Source organism: Anopheles arabiensis, chromosome 3, assembly GCF_016920715.1.
Source record: "Anopheles arabiensis isolate DONGOLA chromosome 3, AaraD3, whole genome shotgun sequence".
NCBI lineage: Eukaryota > Metazoa > Arthropoda > Insecta > Diptera > Culicidae > Anopheles > Anopheles arabiensis.
Window position 1 is genome coordinate 74,754,891 of NC_053518.1, and position 19,744 is coordinate 74,774,634.

The 19,744-nt window shown below is 45.8% G+C and overlaps 4 protein-coding genes across 7 annotated transcripts in view; 3 read left to right on the forward strand and 1 right to left on the reverse strand.

Annotated features, from left to right (window-relative positions):
• LOC120900722 (ras-related protein Rap1) overlaps nt 1-19,744 on the forward strand; it is a 79,116-nt gene that overhangs the window by 40,891 nt on the left and 18,481 nt on the right. The gene's annotated exons all lie outside the window — the stretch shown is intronic.
• Nucleotides 9,941-11,955, forward strand: LOC120900721 (membrane-bound alkaline phosphatase-like). Its single transcript, XM_040308106.1, has 2 exons — nt 9,941-11,113; nt 11,191-11,955. Exons 1-2 carry the CDS (start codon nt 10,115-10,117, stop codon nt 11,524-11,526), a joined length of 1,335 nt encoding a protein of 444 aa, XP_040164040.1. The 5' UTR covers nt 9,941-10,114; the 3' UTR covers nt 11,527-11,955.
• LOC120900719 (alkaline phosphatase-like) lies at nt 12,064-14,044 on the forward strand. Its single transcript, XM_040308103.1, has 4 exons — nt 12,064-12,196; nt 12,298-12,339; nt 12,413-13,590; nt 13,661-14,044. The coding sequence occupies exons 1-4, from the start codon at nt 12,124-12,126 to the stop codon at nt 14,003-14,005; spliced, it is 1,638 nt and encodes a 545-aa protein (XP_040164037.1). The 5' UTR covers nt 12,064-12,123; the 3' UTR covers nt 14,006-14,044.
• LOC120901182 lies at nt 14,469-19,186 on the reverse strand. Its single transcript, XM_040308891.1, has 5 exons — nt 17,827-19,186; nt 17,017-17,474; nt 16,924-16,931; nt 15,244-16,442; nt 14,469-15,173 (listed from the first exon to the last, which is right to left on the reverse strand). The coding sequence occupies exons 1-5, from the start codon at nt 19,081-19,083 to the stop codon at nt 14,757-14,759; spliced, it is 3,339 nt and encodes a 1,112-aa protein (XP_040164825.1). The 5' UTR covers nt 19,084-19,186; the 3' UTR covers nt 14,469-14,756.

A 19,744-nucleotide genomic window follows, 5' to 3' on the forward strand; every position in this document is an offset into this window, starting at 1 on the left:
TTTTTGTAGAATTAATTTTTAAACAAAATATATCAAATGTCCTTTTCATATGTACATCCTTATTCAAAATATCTACAGTACTTTAAATGAAAAATGTAATAAGAATGCACGTTTTTTAATTTCAAATTTTAATTCTGATAGTTTTGTCCCGCGTTCTATCCATTGTGCAATGATTATACTGAAGTGTAATCATTTCACTTGTCACTTGGTTCACAGTGAACATGTTGCAACAGGAGATGCAACAGTCGCACCGGTAAGTGGGCCAGGAAAAGGAAAAACTATTTTCAACCCAGTTTGTTCACCCAGTCCAATAATCTGCTTACGATCGATCGGTTTTGTTTGTCTTGGATGTTCAGTAACAACAGCGTACCGACCTTTCCATACAATGAAACGAAGGTAGCAATAGGGTTCGTGTTTATCCGTGTAGTGGTTTTCATCCACGCCGCTCGTCCGTCCGTGCAGCAGCCTGGAAGAGAAAAGTATCTGGTTCAGCGTAATAGCAGCCAGCAAAGAAAGTGCACACCGTACCGGGAAGGATTACTTGCACTCAGAAACCCCGAACACACCACCATTCGGGTAGGTCACACAGTAAAGGGTAGGCGGCAGACCAAAACGAAGCGCGACTATGTATTGACGGATCCTTCACGCGCGGTCGGTGAAGTTTTACGGTTATCTTGCAGCGCTTGATTAAAATTCAAACTATGAGCTCGATATTTAATCAACGCTCAAGTGCAGCCCGCACTGCAAGCAGCGTGGCTGGCAAAAGAGCACTGGTGTGAACCGTGCCCGAAGGATGGTACCGGTGGTAAATCCTTCAAGATTGGGTGGCGTGGAAGTTTGGCGTAATTTAATTTGAAACTTACCACCCCAACCGACGGCGGTTTCGCTAGTTGCGGACTCATCTCACTTTTTGTGTGTTTTGCTTAAGCAAACGGTGAAGGGGAGGGGGAGGTAAAAAGTTTTAAATACACAAATTAATACGAAAGATAAGCGTAAAGATTGTGAAGGCGTTTATAGGAAAAGAAGACTTAGCACATAACTAATAGCATTTGTGGATTATGAAAATTACATAAGCGTCTTTTTGACGAAAGAGTCAAGGTGTTTTTTCAGATTTCAAGCTTACCTATGTACATGCCCGTCACGAGTTTATGCTCCATGCTCCGGACATAATATCTCAAACACTAACTGATTAAGTGTAGCAATCAAATGGCCAGGAAAAACTATCAAATAAGAGGCCAGAACCAATTTATTTTGTTGTAGTAAACTAAAAGTAAGATGATGAACAGGACTTGAAAAGTATTTACTATAACGACACCTGTGTAAAATTGTTTAAAAAAAGAGTCAGCTATGTGATATTTGTTCTACATTTTTATTAAATGTATGGATTAGTATTGCTCAAAACACTAGAACTTGTGTATGGGTGTGTTATTATGTGAGTCGAAACGATTTTTAAAGGATTTTTTTCTCAAAATCCCTTAACATGAAGCACTATAAGGCATGTTCAAGGTTCCACTTAAATGGAATTAGACCGAAAGTCCGATTTTTGAGCTTAAAAATTGTCAAGTGAGTTGTTAACAATGGATACCGCCTAAATGTATGCAAATGATTATGAAGGTGAGTTTTAATTGCGTGCTTAAGATAAGGCAAAAAAAGATATTATTTTTCTTGCTAAATCCGAGTGAAAATGGGGCCCAAAAGAAAAAAAAAGTCAACTTAAAAAATATATTTTTAGAAATTTATTAAATATATCGTCTGCAAAAAAAATAAAATATTGCATAGCTCTAGGCGCCCCACTCTATCGATTGCACGATGTTTAGTTTAAAGTTGACTAATCTTTTCGAACAATTTTACCTCATTTAAAAAAACGTTATTCAAGCTTTATGGAGTCAGAATTGCTCGATACTTTCACATCGCGACATTCCTCTGCATCCGCTCAATTCGTTTTATGAATCTCCAGTAAAGTTTCGCTGTGTACCTTAACCGAGTAATTCCATCGCTGCTATTTTCATTACGCCTTTGTCAGTCAATTTGAAATGTCGCATCCGTCGCACATGCAGGTAACAGTTTCATCTGACATGTCTTCCTCTCGGGCTTCGTCGTAAAACGTGTGTGTGTGTTTTTTTTTTGTGTAACGACAGCAGCAAGCAATATTCATATTTTCCACTCCGTGCTGCATACCGCCTGCGTAGGCGGAACACACCGGCAACGATTCTGGCCTCGTTTGAGTGACATTGTACCGACGCCGATGACAGCTGCCTCCGAAGAACGTTACACGCATGCACTCACGCAAGATCAAAGGCTGCGGAGGGGGACGGATTATGGTCGAGCCTGCCCGTACGATATAACGTCTGCTGCCCACCATTTACAGACAAGCTGACTGTGTATAGACGTACAGTTATTTTCATTACCGTTCTAATTCATTCGCTACTTTGCAAGCACACACACACAGAAACACTCACACAGTGGTGAGTTGATTGCGGCTGCTGCTGGCAGTCGTCGTGCTGCTGCTAACGTACAGCCAGGTGCAGGTGGCATGGAACAAAACCGGAGAACCATCAAGAGCATCGTACCACCGGGAAACCACTGCCGGCGGTGACGAGCCGTCCCGTGTTTTCCGATACACCTGGGGCCTGTTTCGGGATTGAAGTGTTCTTTCCTCCCGTGAGATGGCTGCGCTCATACGCCAAAAAGGGAAGAGAACAAGAGAGTGTGTGTGTGTGTATGGCGATGTGATTGAATAAGTCAGTCCGTACAGTTTGTTCTGCGTGTTCTGGCACTTACGTACAGCAAACACCTGGATTAAAAGCAACCGTAGTTTGTGAGAGGCAGCGAGGCACATTAGTTCCTAGACAGCTTTCTAGTGACAGGATGGCGCATGGATGGCGTGCGAGCTCGTCCTCATACGTGCGGGAATGTGTAGGATGCTGACGCTGTTGTGCTTACCTTCAGCACGATTTGTACACGAAACGTACGGCTGAGCGCGTTTAATTATAGTTAGCATCATTTCAGAAAGTCAAAGGACAGCTCAATGTCAGAGGGGTATTCTCAATTGAGCGAGCCATAACGTGCGCTGGTGTTCACAATAACAGCTTATAAGTGTTTGTATGGTATTTGTTTATAAGCGTCAATATTTACCTAACGGCTGCTTCTCACTTGCTTTAAATAAGTACCATTTGTTTAAAATACACTGCATCAAAAATACAATAATGTAACATGTCTGGTTTTTGGCTCTTCTATTGCACTTTTGTAAGACAAATTGCATACTTTAAGGCGTTTATTTTGAATTATTTGCAACATTGGGTTTGTTACTTTAAAACGCCAAAAGTTATGCAATTCAATATTCCTGTTTTATTTGTATACAACAGCAAGCTGCTGATCTGAAGGTTTCCCTTAGAAGAAACTTTTCATTGCACTATCTTATTACAGAACTTTGGAATTAAAATACAACACAAATCGTTGCAGCTTTCCAAACATGCTGGTCACATCGTTTGGAAGCTAAAGAGGAAAGCAAAATCTGACCTTAAAACTGATGCTAATACGATCAAAAACCTGATTCATTGAGGCACTACGCTTTAGGATGCCTTTCATGCATTGTGTTAGTTTTAGCCCATCTTCAATCAAACTCTCAAAAAGCCGAACCCTTTACCCTCTACCTCACTAATAGTAAAATAGTTTTCCAGCAGTTTGGCATTGTTCCGGGATCCGCCTGGGCAATGGAGCTAGCATTTACAATTAGCATCATACGGCGGCAAGGGCTCGAGCCAAAAGCACACTGGCGAAATACCGAAGCAGCAGCGTGCCGCTGGTCATCCACAGCGGGGCGACAGCTGCAAAAGCAAGGCAGCAAAAGCAAGGAATGCTTGCTTATGCACGGCACGGTTGCGGAACCTGAAGATTCCGCACTGTTTAGAAAGCGCAAGGAAAACAATGCCTTCTCTTTCTCCCTCTTGCTCGCCCGCTCTTTCTGTTTGTGTTGCTGCATCCTGATGACCCGTAAGTGCACTTGTGTAATTTGCATGATTGCATTATGGTTTGTAATTGCAATGGGCTGCTAATGGGCTTCGGGCGTCTTTGTTGTTTTGTTGCGGGAGGTTGAGTTTTGGTGTGGGTTGCGGGGTAAGGTTTGGCTTAGGGATGGTTCACCTCGGAAGGATGCGCAGTAGATGTTCACTTTTTGTTTGTTTTCATGTTATGCGAGGAAGCCTTTAAGCAATAACGCTCAAGATATGAATATGCAAGTGAATGTTTGAAGAAACCCCAACTTGAGTAATACAAAATGTTACCAAAAATTGTTTCTTCACAGTTACTTGTGCATTAGATTGCAATTTTTTTTTTCACAGGTAAAATTATAATTTCACTATACAGTATATTCCAAAGTTTTGCGGTTCTCAATTCGGAGACTAACCGCATGTAGCAATTCGGTACAATTGTGCTCCTACGATGAGTATTAGATCACTAAGAAAATGATTTAATGGAAAGAGGTATTTCATTTTATCAATAATATGTATTTATCACATGTATTTAGGACTCAAAAGTCTAATATTTGAGTCATGGTGATGTTTTCGGAACGTATCAACAGAATACTTTGGAAATGAACTGTAACATCTAAATAAACTAAAATGTTGTATTGAGGGGAAATTGAGACGGAAATGTTGTAAAAAGTGTAGAAGCACACATCAATCATACGTATTAGGCAATTTATAACGTCAAAAAAGTCTGGATGTTTCTGCGCGGATGTTACGGAATAAAAGATTAATCAAAGTCACTTTTTTAATGGCGATTTTACGTACATTAAATTACGTATTTTTAAAAGCTTTGTGGTCCTGCGCTGTCTTGTTTTACATGGTTACAATCACAAAATATAGACTTAGATACTGCTGACTGTAAGAATTCACATGACATATAGGGATGTACCAATCATGTACATGACAAGTTTCCAAATGCCAGCATCATCAATCGATGATTTCCACTTTGGCACCCTGAAGCAAAACAAATGTACTAAGAAATGCAAAGGCTATCATCAATTACACATAATTAGGCTCTTTAAAACGAGGTTTCTACAGATTAATTTGTTTTATCTTAAAACAAAAAAAAACCTTCAAACAAATAGTGATGAATGGGTTCAATGTATTTAAGGAAAAATAAATAATCTCGTGAAACAACATGAACTTAAACAATAATTTAAACTGCGCGCTAGACAGCTGCAATCAAGGCAAATACCATTCTCAACCAACACCACCGCACAGCTCCCCTCCCCCCTGTGCTGTGTGAAAATGTAATTAATTCTGCAGTAGCAAAAATCGGCCGGTATGCCCGTTGCGTCGGATGAGCATCGCAAATGAAATGCTAATTTATTACTATTATTAGGATGAAATATTTAGCACCGGGACCTCAGGAATGAATGCGAAGCGGAAATCATTTCGCTATCGGTTGGGGCTAAAACGAACCAGGCTACCATTGTTTGATTTATTGCATTTAATTAGTAAAGAATGTTTATTTAAAAAGAGCAGCTTATTTTTGCTTCTCGTGCGGGGGGTTTGTGAAGTGTGATTTTTTGCTTTATTTTTCTAGCACAGGTGTAAAAACCATAAAGCTGCAACCAGCAACGGCATGCGCTTCGTAGAAGTAGGTCATGAATTATAAAACCCATCTGCCGGGAAATGTGCTTCAAACGCTCCCAACCCACACCTTCCCAACTTACACCCGAGCAAAAAGAAGCTTTCTTACACCGCCACTGCTGCTGATCGTTTTCAATAATACACGATAATTCAATTTGTATCAAGGTAATGAGAGAGTATTCACCAAACAAAACAAAAAAAGTGAGTATACGGGCGGGTCCCAGCGCACAAAATTCGGCGAAAGTCGGCACCAGCACCTTGGTTGCTTGGTTGGTGTGGTCGCCTCGTTGACAGCAACATCCCTATTCACCACAAGGGAGCGTAAGGCAAGCAGCCAGAAGCACGGAAAGCACGAACCTCCAGCGGTACCACCACAGGTTTGTCTAATAGATTAAATTAAGCCACTCGGCGACTGCCAACTTCCCAAAACAGCGCCACGACAATGTCGCCCCATGACACGACGAACTTGATGATCGTGAGCCACGGTGGGATGGAGGTGCAACGAGGGTCGGGCAAAACAAAACATCAGCGTGGTGCTTGCTCCCAGGAGAAGAGAACACAAAAAAGCACAGCTACATTCGACCACAACTCAACACGACCGTATAAATTGGAAGCACCTACACACATATATACGGCAACCATACGAACGAGCTTCCCGGAGTAAGGAGTGAAAAGAAAAACAGATTTCTCCAAAAACTGAAAAAGCAATCTTACCGGTTACACCTTGCTCTGGCACACTCTGGTATGGGATTACGGGACAGAAGTGTTTCTTGGAGTTTGCTCACTTTTTGGTCGGGTTGGAAAATTTGGCACCATTTCGGGAGAAAGGGTGTTTCGTTTTGTGCTTCTTTGTCGAAGGGAGGCACCATGATCCGGGAAATGTTTATTTTTCCGGATCCTTCTACCCAAACACGCCAACGCGTAATGATGAGATTAAAGGGCGGCACCATGTACGGTGCTGATCATGGCGGTGCTGTCAACAGTAGCCGGTTGGAGATGAAGTGTTTTTAACGAACAGCAGGTACACCTTTGAAGTGGTTACTGTATGGGTGCGTGAGCGTCATTGCTTACTGCATCGAAATTTATCATCGGTGTTGATTGATGGCCTTTTGTTAGGTGAGGTTATTCAATTAAATTAAATATTTTGTGTTTTTTCCTTTATTCCATAAAAGTTAGAATGATGTTTAGTGTGAAAATGAATTACTTTAATAACCTGTTAGAGTGAAAGGGATTTACTAAAAATCCTACATGAAAAGTAAAATAAAATATTACAATTTCCTGGGATTAGATCTCATTTTCAGCGTAGCTGTCGTTGGCTTTGGTGGCCCATGTGGTTTTATCCCGGAAACGCATTGAAACGGCGCAATAGAATGCTTTAAAAACTCACCCTCTATTCTGCCCTCTACCACATCACCAAAAAGCTGCTTTTTGAGCGGCTTTCAAAACAAATATTTGTGCTGGTTAGTCTCCTCTCCCCCCCCCCCAAATGTATGGCCCTAACTTCTTCCAACCACCTTCTATGCCAGCCATTGTTAAAGCAAACATCGTTGCTTATGGAGATTGGTGTAAAGTTTTCCCTTTTAAGATAATGTTATTTACTTGGCCCAAACGGCCGACGTACGCGTTTTCCCGAATCAAACAAGCTTTCCTGCAGTAAACGATGGCAGCATCCACATTCGGGTTTGAGGTTCGAAGGAATAAGAAGGGGGGGGGGGGCATAAGGAGCTAGGAAAGGAAAATATTACCTGTTGAAAACAGTTTTTTAATCAGTTTGAGCCTTATTGCACGTAATTTCATTTGATCCGATTGTTGGCTCTAAAATTAGAAGGTTATACATTTACTGCTGCTTACAGTTCGCTTAAAAAGTTTGCGCATTAAGCTATTTGATCTGCCTTTATCTGTGGGATAAAGTATTCCACTCATTGGATTTTAAGCACGCGATGAAAAAGAAAATTATCTTCTTCACATTGTTTCATATCGTTTTTATTCTTCTCAGGAGTGAGTTAAAACTGTTAAACATCGTGAAATTACGCACATCTGAGCTGGTTGTTTCATTTTATTTCAAAATTGCTTTGTGTCTGTGTTTGAAGATCACATAAATGAAGTATGATGTTGGTTTTGGAAGAATTTCAAGAACTCCATTTGTACGCTAATGTGCATAGATTGATTGATTGATTAGCTTAGAACTTAGCTCTATAGCTAATGCGGAGTTTACTGACCTGCACGAACTGAACTTCAAGCTACTCTGGATTGGAAACAGACGCTGAGTGAATGCCAGTGTTTGAGTTTATACCGATAACTGATTCAAGAATTGAATCCACATTCACACAAGTCTTCCAACTATTTGAACAACATTTTTAGTTCCAAAAGTCACACCCAATACTAAGTCCTATTCAGAAATTACTCAAACAGGTATATCGGCAAAGAAACTAATTCCATACCAATACTGGAACATATTTTGTACCTTTAAAGGTCCAACAACTGAGACCAATCACAGAAAAGGAGAGTGAACAAAGCTGTGATTCCAAACCGAGCCACACAGCGCCCAGAGTGTTAAACTGCTGATAACCGTTTTCTTGAAACTAATTCCGAACATTAGATAAGTCCTATGTCTACCTATGTCCAAACATTAACTCCATCACAGTTCGTAGAACTGTTGATGAGCTTATTCCGATGTGAAAATTGAATTTTATATCATAACTGGCTGCAGCATTTTTGGCAGTAAATAAATAGAAGCGTAGATAATCCGATCTGGAGATATCCACAATGAAAAGTATGGCAAATTTACTTAGAAAAAGAAGTGACATTCTGTACAAACATTTCCTAAGAATCGGTATGACGCAGTAGCTGCAACCTTAGCAAACTGTTGTAAAATATTCTCCATTTTTAATGCTACGTCTTTCGATATCCAAGCCTGTGGTAGTTTTGTTCAATCTTCCTAAACAGACGTAGAGTGGAATGGTGAGATGGTTTTTATTCGTTATTTTTTTGGAGAAAAAAAAAACTTTCGACAACCTCATTACACCAAACACAAGACTTCAGAAATTATTAGAGATAATGCAAGTGTTGAAGGCGATGTACCGATGAGTTGGATTAATAATTTTGTTCATCTTGGAACGCTAATGGCGAATTTCATTCGTTTTTTTAAGGAATCCTAGAAATTGCTGCGCTAATCGAATGAAACTTCTATGCAGACACATACTATCAAGATTTTTCCTTATTGTATTCTAGTTATCTCGAAAGTGTCAACCGGGCATAGTCACATTCACCTATACCAACCTCTAGCAGCTAAGAATAGGAAAAAAATTGAAACAGAAGATGTACTTTAGATTAATAAGGTGCTACACTAAGTTGCTTCGATACAATCATGAATTTTACTCTATTTTGGATAATTTGAATTGAAGTTTGAACAATGAACAAAACAATGATATTACTGAAGGTCTGAAGGTTTGCTCAAGATTGGAGCTATGGTTTTGTTTTCAAAATCTTGACAGGTGAAAACAATAAATTAATGCATTCACTGTTGTTATCACTCAAAACATTCTTCTTGGAGAGAGTATCTCCCCCATTCGAGATAAACATCAATGAACTTTGAATGGCTACTAAAATGCGGATTTAGCTTTGCTATTCTTGCTGTTCTTGCTATTGACTATTCACTAACCAACTCGCCTGTTGCATATCAATACATCTTTTTCTAGACGGTATTATCTGACATTAAAATTAAATTGCCAAAACCTTGTCCAACCGATTACAGTTTATTTCGTTTAATTTCATGACGTCAGCATGGCCATGCTGTTAATCTGAGCAGCCGTAAGGCAGCCGCGAATGGAATGATAACGTGAACACGTTTTAGACAACGCACTGCGCCTTTTCCTAACAATTGGTTTGGCGATAAATTCGCGTGTCTTTCAGCAGGCGACAAAAAAAAACCAAACAAACAAACCTTCAACTCACACCCGTAGGATGACCAGCAGGAACGTGTTCAGGGATAGATTGGTTCGTGATCAGTGATTATCAGAGCCAATCAGGTAGCTGTGTATGTGTATGTAAGCTGAATAGGGGTAATATAACAGGAATGTCTAAAATTGCCTGGACCACCAGTCGACTGCAGGCCGTCGAGTATAGTACCGGAGTAGTGCGGAATCATACGCGCCCCAAAATGCGTACAGCAGTGCGAAGTCTTTGCGTTATTCTATTGCTTAATTTCGTAGCGTCAGCCTCGCTGAACGATGGTAAGGAAGACTGTCCAGAGAGTTGAACGTTTAACACTTTTGCATCAAAATAACTGTAATGCATAATTACAAAATCTCAATCCTAAAGATTATGACAGTGATAAACGATATCACCCAAGGCTGCTGGACGAAGCGGAACCGATCAAGGCGGCAAGAAACGTCGAACAGGAGCAAACGATCGAGTACTGGCGCAATCAGGCAAAGGCAACCGTGGAGAAGCATGTAAAGCGAAAGGAAAACACCAACATCGCCAAGAACGTCATCATGTTTTTGGGCGATGGAATGTCGATCGCCACTGTTGCGCTGGCCCGAATCCATGCGGGCGGTGAGGAGAAGCCACTGTACTTCGAAGAGTTCCCGTACGTTGGCATGGCGAAGACGTACTGCGTAGACTACCAGGTACCGGACTCGGCCTGTACGGCTACCGCCTATTTGACTGGTGTGAAGGGCAATATGGATACGATTGGCGTGAATGCGCACGTGCAGGTCGCTGACTGTGTGGCTGGCTTGAATCGATCCACGCACACATCCTCGATCGGCCAGTGGGCCATTGACGCTGGAAAGGACGCGGGTATAGTGACGACGGCACGTGTTACACACGCATCACCGGCCGGTATGTATGCGCATACGGCGTTCCGCGATTGGGAGAATGACAAGTACGTAAAGGATGATGGATGTGATCCGGCCCTCGTGGACGACATCGCGGAGCAGCTGGTGTACGGTGAGACGGCACCGAAATTGAGAGTGATTCTGGGCGGTGGGCGTCGCGAGTTTATGGATCAAAATCTGGACCAAGATTACGAGACGGGCAAGGGAGGATATCGCTCGGACGGTAGGAACTTGATCAATGAGTGGCTTCGGAATGGACCTGTTGGAGAGAACCGTACATTCGTTTGGAAACGGTCGGACCTGATGGCGGTGGATCCGCACCGAACGGACCGGTTGCTTGGCATGTTCGAGCCCGGACATTGTGCCTACAACTTGGACAAGGTGGAGAAACAATTGGACGAAGAACCAACGCTCGCGGAGATGGTGGATAAGGCGACGGACATTCTTAGCACAAATCCAGATGGGTTCTTCCTGTTTGTGGAGGGAGGTCGCATCGATCACGCTCACCACGACAACCGTGCAAAGTATGCGCTGGACGAAACGGTAGAGTTTGCGAAGGCGATCGAGCTGGCGCGGAAGAAGTTCAGCGAAGAAGATACGCTGATTGTGGTGACATCGGACCATTCGCACAGTGTCAGCTTTGCAGGATATGCGGTAAGATAGCAAAGGATTTTAAGTGTGATAGAAGCATGTGTTTAATGTACTATCCTCTTTTTGTGACCTGTCAATAGAGCCGCGGTAAGGACGTCTACAGTACGGCCGGCACGGGCAAAGATGGTCTCCCTTACATGACGATCAGCTACGCCAATGGACCGGGCTACAAGAAGCATGTGGATACCGATGCCGGTGTTAGGCTGGATGTGCGGCAGATGGACACTTCCAAGTCGAACTTTGTCTTCCCGGCCATGCTGCCGAAGGACTCGGAGACGCACGGTGGCGAAGATGTGGCCGTGTACGCGTCCGGTCCGTGGTCTCATCTGTTCACGGGATCTTACGAGCAGAACGTTCTACCGCACATGATGGCGTACGCATCGTGCATCGGTCGTGGCATGAAGGCATGCGATTGAGCGGCAGAGTGTGCTGAGTTGTGAAATGTATATAGTTTACTTGCTACAGCTAATGTTCGAATAGTTTCGCCAGGAAACAATGCAAGAAATACTCTTAATGTAATGAGTATTATTATCGTTTGCTGCACGTGCGAAGGCTTCGTTTGCGGAAGCGTTGCAACCCAGCAGCACGTGTTGAAGTGTTCCACGCGGTCGCTTTATTCTACCGACCCAGTACAATAGTGATTGTTTGTGCTGGAATATCACCAAAAAAGCAAAAAGTAGAATAATCTCTAACCAAATTTTTTATCATCCCTTGTTACAAGCAATAAAAATCAAAATGTTTATCAATACCAGTGTCTGGGGCGAGATGCGTCAGGGCGAGAAGGTAGATGAGATAATGTCAGCTTGTTCATGTGATTGCAAGCTGGGGCGCGCACGGTTCCTATTATCACGCCATCACGGGTACATCACGATCAGCTGAACGGCTCCATTATCTTAAAACCATCCAATAGCGCTGTTCAAGTACACTCAAGAGCGGCTCAAGTCGCTGGGTAACGTTTGGTTGACGAATATAGCTCGCGCCAGTTGCTCGCGAACAGTCAGACAGTGTTCAAGATGTACCGAACCGTGGGAATTGTGCTGATAGTAACCCTTGCGCTCAGCGTTGCGCACCCATCGTTAAGTGATGGTAATAAATTAGTTTTATCGAATAAATTTGATCATTGCAAGTGATCTTAGACGAATCTTTTGATATTATTATTATTGGTGATCTATTCTTTTTTCGTTTAGAAAACGACAACGACAAAGTACAGCATCCTCGATTGCCAGATGGTAATAGTTGCAGAATTTTTAATTATGTTTGTTCATTAATATAATAATTCTTTTGTGTGGTGATCTTGCTTAGACTACGACAGTGACAAACGGCATCATCCTCGATTGCCGGATGAAAACAAACCGGGCCTTCCGAAGAGCAAAAATGCCGAACAGGAGCAAACGATCGAATACTGGCGCAATCAGGCAAAGGCAACAGTCGAAAAGTTGCTAGCAAAGAAGGAAAACACCAACGTTGCGAAGAATGTGATCATGTTCCTTGGGGACGGGATGTCCATCTCCACCGTGGCGATGGCGCGAGTCTATGCGGGCGGTGAAGAGAAACCACTCTCCTTCGAAGAGTTCCCGTACGTTGGCATGTCGAAGACGTACTGCGTGAACTATCAGGTGGCCGATTCGGCCTGCACAGCCACCGCCTATCTGACCGGTGTGAAGGGCAATTACGAAACGATCGGTGTGAATGCGCACGTGCCGGTGCGTGACTGTAATGCGGCCCGGAACCGTACCACGCACACGTCCTCGATTGGGCAGTGGGCGATGGATGCGGGCAAGGATGCGGGCATCGTGACGACGACCCGTGTCACGCATGCATCCCCGTCCGGCATGTACGCACACATTGCGTTCCGCGACTGGGAGGACGACTATTGGGTCCAGATGGACGGCTGCAGCCCGAACGAGGTGGACGACATTGCGGAGCAGCTGGTGTACGGTGAGACGGCACCACGGTTGAGGGTTATTTTGGGCGGTGGACGTCGCGAGTTTATGGACCGCGAGATACACCAGGACTACGAGACGGGTCGGGGCGGGTATCGCTCGGACGGTAGACATTTGATCAACGAGTGGTTGAAGAATGGACCCGTTGGACAGAACCGTACGTTTGTGTGGAAACGATCGGACCTGATGGCGGTGGATCCGCACCGAACGGACCGATTGCTGGGAATGTTTGAGCCTAGCCATTGTGTGTACAATCTGGACCGCGTGCATAAGAACCTTGACGAGGAGCCGACGCTGTCCGAGATGGTGGATAAGGCGACGGACATTCTTAGCACAAATCCGGAAGGTTTCTTCCTGTTTGTCGAGGGAGGACGTATAGATCATGGACATCATGACAATCAGGCCCGGTATGCGATCGACGAAACGGTGGAGTTTGCGAAAGCGATCGAGCTGGCGCGGAAGAAGTTCAGCGAAGAAGATACGCTGATTGTGGTGACATCGGACCATTCGCACAGTGTCAGCTTTTCGGGTTATCCGGTAAGAAGATGGACAGCAACAAATGGAAAGGGTATGATTTTCTCATCGTAATGTTTTATCTTGTTAACAGAGCCGAGGACAGGATATTTTCGGCCCAGCAGGCACCGGAAAGGATGGCATACCGTACATGACGATCAGCTACGCCAATGGGCTTGGGTTCTACAAACACGTGGACGAAGCGAAGGGAACCCGTGCAAATGTGCGGGAAATGGAAGATGCCGGCGCGGATAACTTCCCCTTTCCGGCCATGCTGCCGGTTGAGCTGGAAACGCACGGTGGCGAAGATGTGGCTGTCTATGCTTCGGGACCTTGGGCGCATCTATTTACCGGGTCGTACGAGCAGAACGTCATACCGCACATGATGGCGTACGCCGCCTGCATCGGCAACGGATTAAAAGCATGTCCAGAGAATTAGGATCGTTACTTAATAAAGTATTGTAGTATGTAAATTGGACTTCATTTCGGTGCTTTACAATGACGCAGGAAAGTAAATCCATTGCAGAGTGTACCTCAACTCGGCAGGAGGTCGTTCGCCATTAATCGATCACTTAAAGCTGACAGCGGGCATGCGCGGCGTATTGATTTATGTATTCTGTTTTCGTGAATGACGAAAGTACGACGTAGTATCGTAAAAATGTCAGCAAGATTTACCCGAGATCGGTAGATTGCACTAAAATCGCTGTAAACAACAAGCGATAAGTGAACAATGAATACTCCACGACGGAGTGATGCCGTACTTTGTTTGGGTTTTGGGATTTGGATTGTTAAAAAAGGTGGTAAGGTGTGAGAAGCCGGATTTACTCATTGCGGGGTAAACAGGGTACTAATGCAACAACCCAATCGAACAAGCAAACGATCTGATAACACCTGGTAAGACATTCGCTACGATTAAGGGTATCAATAACTGATATATATTTATTCACTTCATCAAGAGCCTTGAGGCACGCGGTACACCTACGCCTAGACAACTATTTACAATTAAAAACCCCAACACTTCTGATAAGCCGGTGGTCCCCCTTATCGGGCGTAATCTAAAAGAATTCCCCCAATGGTCGAACGCTTCTGTGCGGGCGCTACGTTACGTCGTTGTATTACATCGATCAAATGGTAGCTCCCCCTCGTTGACAGATGGCCGATCATTGTTACCAATAGGACAGGAGGATTAATTATCGCCTCATTAGCGCGGCAATGGAACAGCCTAGAAGGAGTGACAGGCACACGGCTAATGGTTGGCCGGCGCCAGAGTCGAACTCTTCGTAATAGTCACCGATCTGGGCGATGTACGAGATCAGGTACGGGATGGTGTTCTGTTCGTAAACGCCCCGGAATAGGTGAGACATTGGGCCCGACGCCCAGACCCCAACATCATCGCCACCGTGCGTTTCCGCGTCCATTGGTACCATTGCCATGTAGCGCATATCCGTCTGCTTGTAATCGTAGTTTGAAGGATCCGCTCGGATGGCATGATTTTCCTCGGTGTAGGTCGTGTAGTACGACAGCCCATTGGCGTAGCTGAGGGTGGTGTAGGGGAGCAAGTCCTCATCACTGATGTCACCAAGTCCGAGGATGTCATTACCACGTTTCTAAAGGAGTAAAAAAGAGGGCGATTATTACTGATTGATCCTTGTGTCTTATGCAAACTGTTCGACCTACCGGATATCCATTGTACGTCATCGTGTGGGAATGATCCGAGCTAACGACGATCAACGTATCCTGCTCGCTGGTCATTTTGCGCGCCGTATCGATAGCCTTCGCCATTTCGGCCGTTTCGTCCAGCGCCAACCGAGCCCAGGTTTCGTGATGAGCCACATCGATCAGTCCTCCTTCCACGAACAGCACGTACCCATTCTTGTTCCGCTGCAGCAGCTCGATCGCCTTCCGCGTCATATCCTCCAGGGTCGGTTCCATTCGGCTCGCCTCACTATTATCCTTCAGCTCGAGATTGTACTTCATGTGACCGCTCTCGAACAGCCCGAGCAAATAGTCCGTGTTGGCTGTGTCGACCGACATCAGCTGCTCCCGGTTCCACACGTACTGGGAGCGTCCCATCGTCTCGTGCGTTTGTTTCCACTGTTCGATCAAGTTCTTACCATCTTCGCGGTACCCAGGCTTACCTTCCTCATCCATCGTTTCCTTCGGAAGAAGATTACCTCGACCACCTCCCAGCACCACGTTGAACCGCTGTGCAACCTCCTTATCCACCAGCTGCTCGGCAATGTCGTCCACACGGGACGGATCACAATCGGACGATGCTACCTCGACGTCATTCTCCCAGTACCTGTTGGCACTGCTCGCGTACGCTCCGGCCGGTGTTGCGTGTGTAATCTTCGTGGTCGTGACGATGCCCGTACTCTTGCCCGCATCCTGTGCCCACTTGAGCAGTCCCTCGAAATCGGACGCATTGCGATCGTACTCGCAGGCGTACCGGTCCACGGAGGCCGCAATATTTACCATGCCGTAGTTGATCTTCACCCCGGATAGGTAGGCGGTCGCAGTACAGGACGAATCTGACACCTGTCGATTTACGCAATACGTGCGAACCGAGCCGAGGTCCTTGAAGTTCTCGAACGATAGGAAGTTGGCCTCGTTGCCAAGGTACATGCGCGTGGCGGCCACCGTTTGCGAAGACATACCGTCGCCGATGAAGAAGATCACGTTCTTGGCGTGGTCTGTGTTGTGCGGGGTGGCCAATTTCTGGGCGAGCGTTTGTTGAGCCTGCTCGAGCCAATAGTCGGTTTCAAGTTCACGTTCCTGGAAACCTTGCACCTGGGGGGTTTGCGAGCGGGAAGAAGCCGCACCGGACTTGAACGAACCATCCTTTCCGCGTCTAGAGTGACCATCAGGCTCACGAGCTTCAAAGATGTAAAATAAAAGCGAAAAAAGTTTGTCACCGGTGCAGATTTAAGCAACCGATTGAAGCCACTTACCTCCAGGAACAGTTAAAAGTTCACCAGCGGTGAGCGCCAATGCCAGAAAACATACAAAGTACCGCGCAAAGTCCCGCATCGTGTGTGAATCTCTGGTCTACGACCCTACTCTCTGCACAATCAACCGTCAACTGAATGAAACACACAAGCACTAAATATTCGTTTAGCTGTCCTCTCATAAAGCGATTGGTTTATTTCAAAAGAACGCAAGCGTTATCAAGCTCAAACTGTCAGAGATAAATGCCACACTCGGGCAGAGGATCAGATACAGTCTATGGTGTAGGCGATTACATTCTCGATGGGCCTCATCGGAATAGAGAATCGCGCAGAATTAAAAAAAACACACAAACCCTAAATTGTTTGATAATACAATAAGCGACCCTGGGCCTGCGAGCAATAAACACACCAGGAAGACTGCCGTCAAGATCCGATTTCATTGTTAGTACGACCTTTGGAGTGCACCGCCCGTCAGGTGGTGCGGAATAATGATAAACCCAGCTACTCCAGCACCACCCGGTACAGCTGCCGAGCGAATGCACAAACCACCGCCAGACACATGGGCAGAAGCTGAGACATCGACTGCAGGCTGGCAGCATTGTCATCGTCCGGTACGGTGCTCGTCACCCACCCGAACTCATCGCCAATGTTGGCGACGTACGCTATCAGCAGCGGTATCACGTTTTGTTCCGTGCTGCCACCGAACAGATGGGCACCGGGGCCGCTAGCATACACCCCGACGTCTTCGCCACCGTGCGTCTCCGATGATAGTGGCACGGTGGCCAGATAGCGCTGTCGATAGTCGCTAAAGTCGTACCCGGTTACGTCGAGCCGTTTGGACGGGTTGCCATCGGCGTACGTCTGGTAGAACCCTTCACCGTTGGCGTAGCTGAGCGTGGTGTACGGTAGACCATCCTTATCGCTGATGTCCCCAATGCCCAGTATGTCGTTGCCACGGGTCTGCAGAATGGAAATGGTTAGAACATGTGGGAGATTTGTATTAGTACACGATCACGTATCAGGTTGCTAGGTAATACGAGTGGGGAATTGTTTTCTGCAGTCGCATTCCAGTTATTGAACTATGCGAAAGATCATAAAACAGACTGCATTGGTTATAAAACACTTATCGGTGCACTTTACAATGTTGCCTGGGTACTGATACACCCAGCAATCGTCCCAATCGATAGGCTAATAAATCATCACCCCCAGGCTGATGTATCTGCCCTTGGAGATATTGTTGTCAACAAACCGGTTCCCACAAGGTCATTGTACCCACCCCGTGCGCTCTCAAAAATTCCCACACAATACCTACCGGATATCCATTGTACATCAGCGTGTGGCTATGGTCCGACGACACCACGATCAGCGTATCCTCCTCGCTCGTTCGAGTGCGGGCCAGTTCGATCGCTTTGTGAAACTCTATCGTTTCCTCCAGCGAAAGACGCGGTCGGTTCGAGTGATGCGCCGTATCGATCAGTCCACCTTCCACAAACAGTACGTAGCCTTGCTCGCTGTCCTCCAGCATGGACAGTGCCGCGTCTACCATATCCGTCAGCTTCGGTTTCACATCACCCAGCTTCTGATCGTCGATCTCCAGATTGTACAAACAGTGGCTGCTGTCGAACAGTCCGAGCAGATAGTCCAGCTTCTTGCTCTTGACCGCCTCCAGCAGACTCTTTTTGTCCGACACGTACTGTGCTTCACCCATGTCGGCATGCACCTCCTTCCACGCCTCGATCAGGTTCACACCATCGGAGCGCTTGCCCGCCTTACCGTCCTCATCCTTCACGTCGGCAGGAATAAAATGCCGACGTCCACAACCGAGCGCCACTTTGAGGTTCTTTCCGACGCTACCATACACGAGCTGGGTAGCAATATCGACCGGTTTGTCCTCCTGCCGTGTCGTCGGACAATCGTTATTCACCTCGGTATCATCTTCCCAGTCACGATCAGCGCTGCTAGCGTACGTACCGCCCGGGGTGGCATGCGTTATGCGGGTTGTCGTTACGATTCCCGTCGCTTTGCCCGCCTGCTGTGCCCACTCGAGCAGACCCTTAAACTCGGTCGCATTGCGATCGTACTCGCAGCTGGACCGTTTCACGCTGGCCGCCACATTCAGCATACCGTAGTTGATCTTCACCCCCGAAAGGTAGGCGGTGGCGGTACAGGCCGAATCGGCCACCTGGCGATTGACGCAGTACGTCTTGGCGAGTCCAAAGTACGGGAACTTTTCGAACGAAAGGTACATGTTTTCGTTGCCCAGATACATCCTGGCGGCGGCGACCGTCGACAGCCCCATGCCGTCACCGATGAAGTACACCACATTCTTTGCTTTGCGTTCGCTCCTCGGATGTGCTGCCTGATGCTGCAACGAACGCTGTGCTACGGTGCGCCAGTATTCCGATTCCTCCTCTTGCTTATCGTATATTGGGACGCTCTGGAAGACTCGCCGATCGGAACGGGGATGCTGTTGGCCTGGCTCCCTTGGAGTGCTCTCTCCCCTTGCGGAGAGGCTGGTTGCACTCAGCGCTATTAACAAAAACACTGCACATCTCTCCGAGCTGACCATTTTTACGACTGAAAATGTGATTAAAGACAGCAGCTATAAAACAGTGCCGCGATTTACGCCACCGATATGAACTCTAGGGCGTGCGGTGGTGCACTGGGTTCAGTTTTCAAAACGGTCACTCCTATCAATAACCTCAATCGGCTGCAGCTGAACAAGCTTATCAAAGGGTTATCGATCGGTAATTGTTCAAAGGTTATCCACTTACAATTAAATGTAAGGGTTTTAAAAGAATATACCCATTGTTAACTAGCTAACCATGGAGTACTTCCATTGCCCCCCTTACATACCTATTTACCCGCTCCATTCTACAATGTGCAACATCAATCAAATGGCAGCAATTTTGCTAATCTTGATTTCACCCGTGCAGCTGTCCTTTTGACTGCTTCTTGTGCTCAAATTTGCTCGACCATCGACTATTGCACATCCATCGACGTGATTACCACGTGTGGGTTTTTGCTACGCAAAACGTGCTGCCTATCGGTGTGTACATAGGCTTGTGTGTCTAGCTTCCGCGACTCGTCCAAGATACCGGCAGACGATCACACAAAACGCACCATGTGCAGGCATCCGAACGGTGATTAGGTTCACGTGAGAATCGTTCAAGTGGCGTTTAGTGGAACCAAACGCCACAGTTCGATTAGAAGTTTGTCACGCTCTGCAG

What these genes read in the sequence shown, in the direction of transcription:
- LOC120900719 (XM_040308103.1), top strand. Translation starts at nt 12,124, where the DNA reads ATGTACCGAACCGTGGGAATTGTGCTGATAGTAACCCTTGCGCTCAGC. An exon ending in GCACCCATCGTTAAGTGATG is followed by an intron (nt 12,197 to 12,297) that starts GTAATAAATTAG and finishes TTTTTCGTTTAG; the next exon opens with AAAACGACAACGACAAAGTA. An exon ending in GCATCCTCGATTGCCAGATG is followed by an intron (nt 12,340 to 12,412) that starts GTAATAGTTGCA and finishes GATCTTGCTTAG; the next exon opens with ACTACGACAGTGACAAACGG.
- LOC120900721 (XM_040308106.1), top strand. Translation starts at nt 10,115, where the DNA reads ATGTTTTTGGGCGATGGAATGTCGATCGCCACTGTTGCGCTGGCCCGA. An exon ending in TCAGCTTTGCAGGATATGCG is followed by an intron (nt 11,114 to 11,190) that starts GTAAGATAGCAA and finishes ACCTGTCAATAG; the next exon opens with AGCCGCGGTAAGGACGTCTA.
- LOC120901182 (XM_040308891.1), bottom strand. Translation starts at nt 19,083, where the DNA reads ATGGTCAGCTCGGAGAGATGTGCAGTGTTTTTGTTAATAGCGCTGAGT. An exon ending in TGATGTACAATGGATATCCG is followed by an intron (nt 17,475 to 17,826) that starts GTAGGTATTGTG and finishes TCCATTCTGCAG; the next exon opens with ACCCGTGGCAACGACATACT. An exon ending in TGACGTACAATGGATATCCG is followed by an intron (nt 15,174 to 15,243) that starts GTAGGTCGAACA and finishes TTACTCCTTTAG; the next exon opens with AAACGTGGTAATGACATCCT.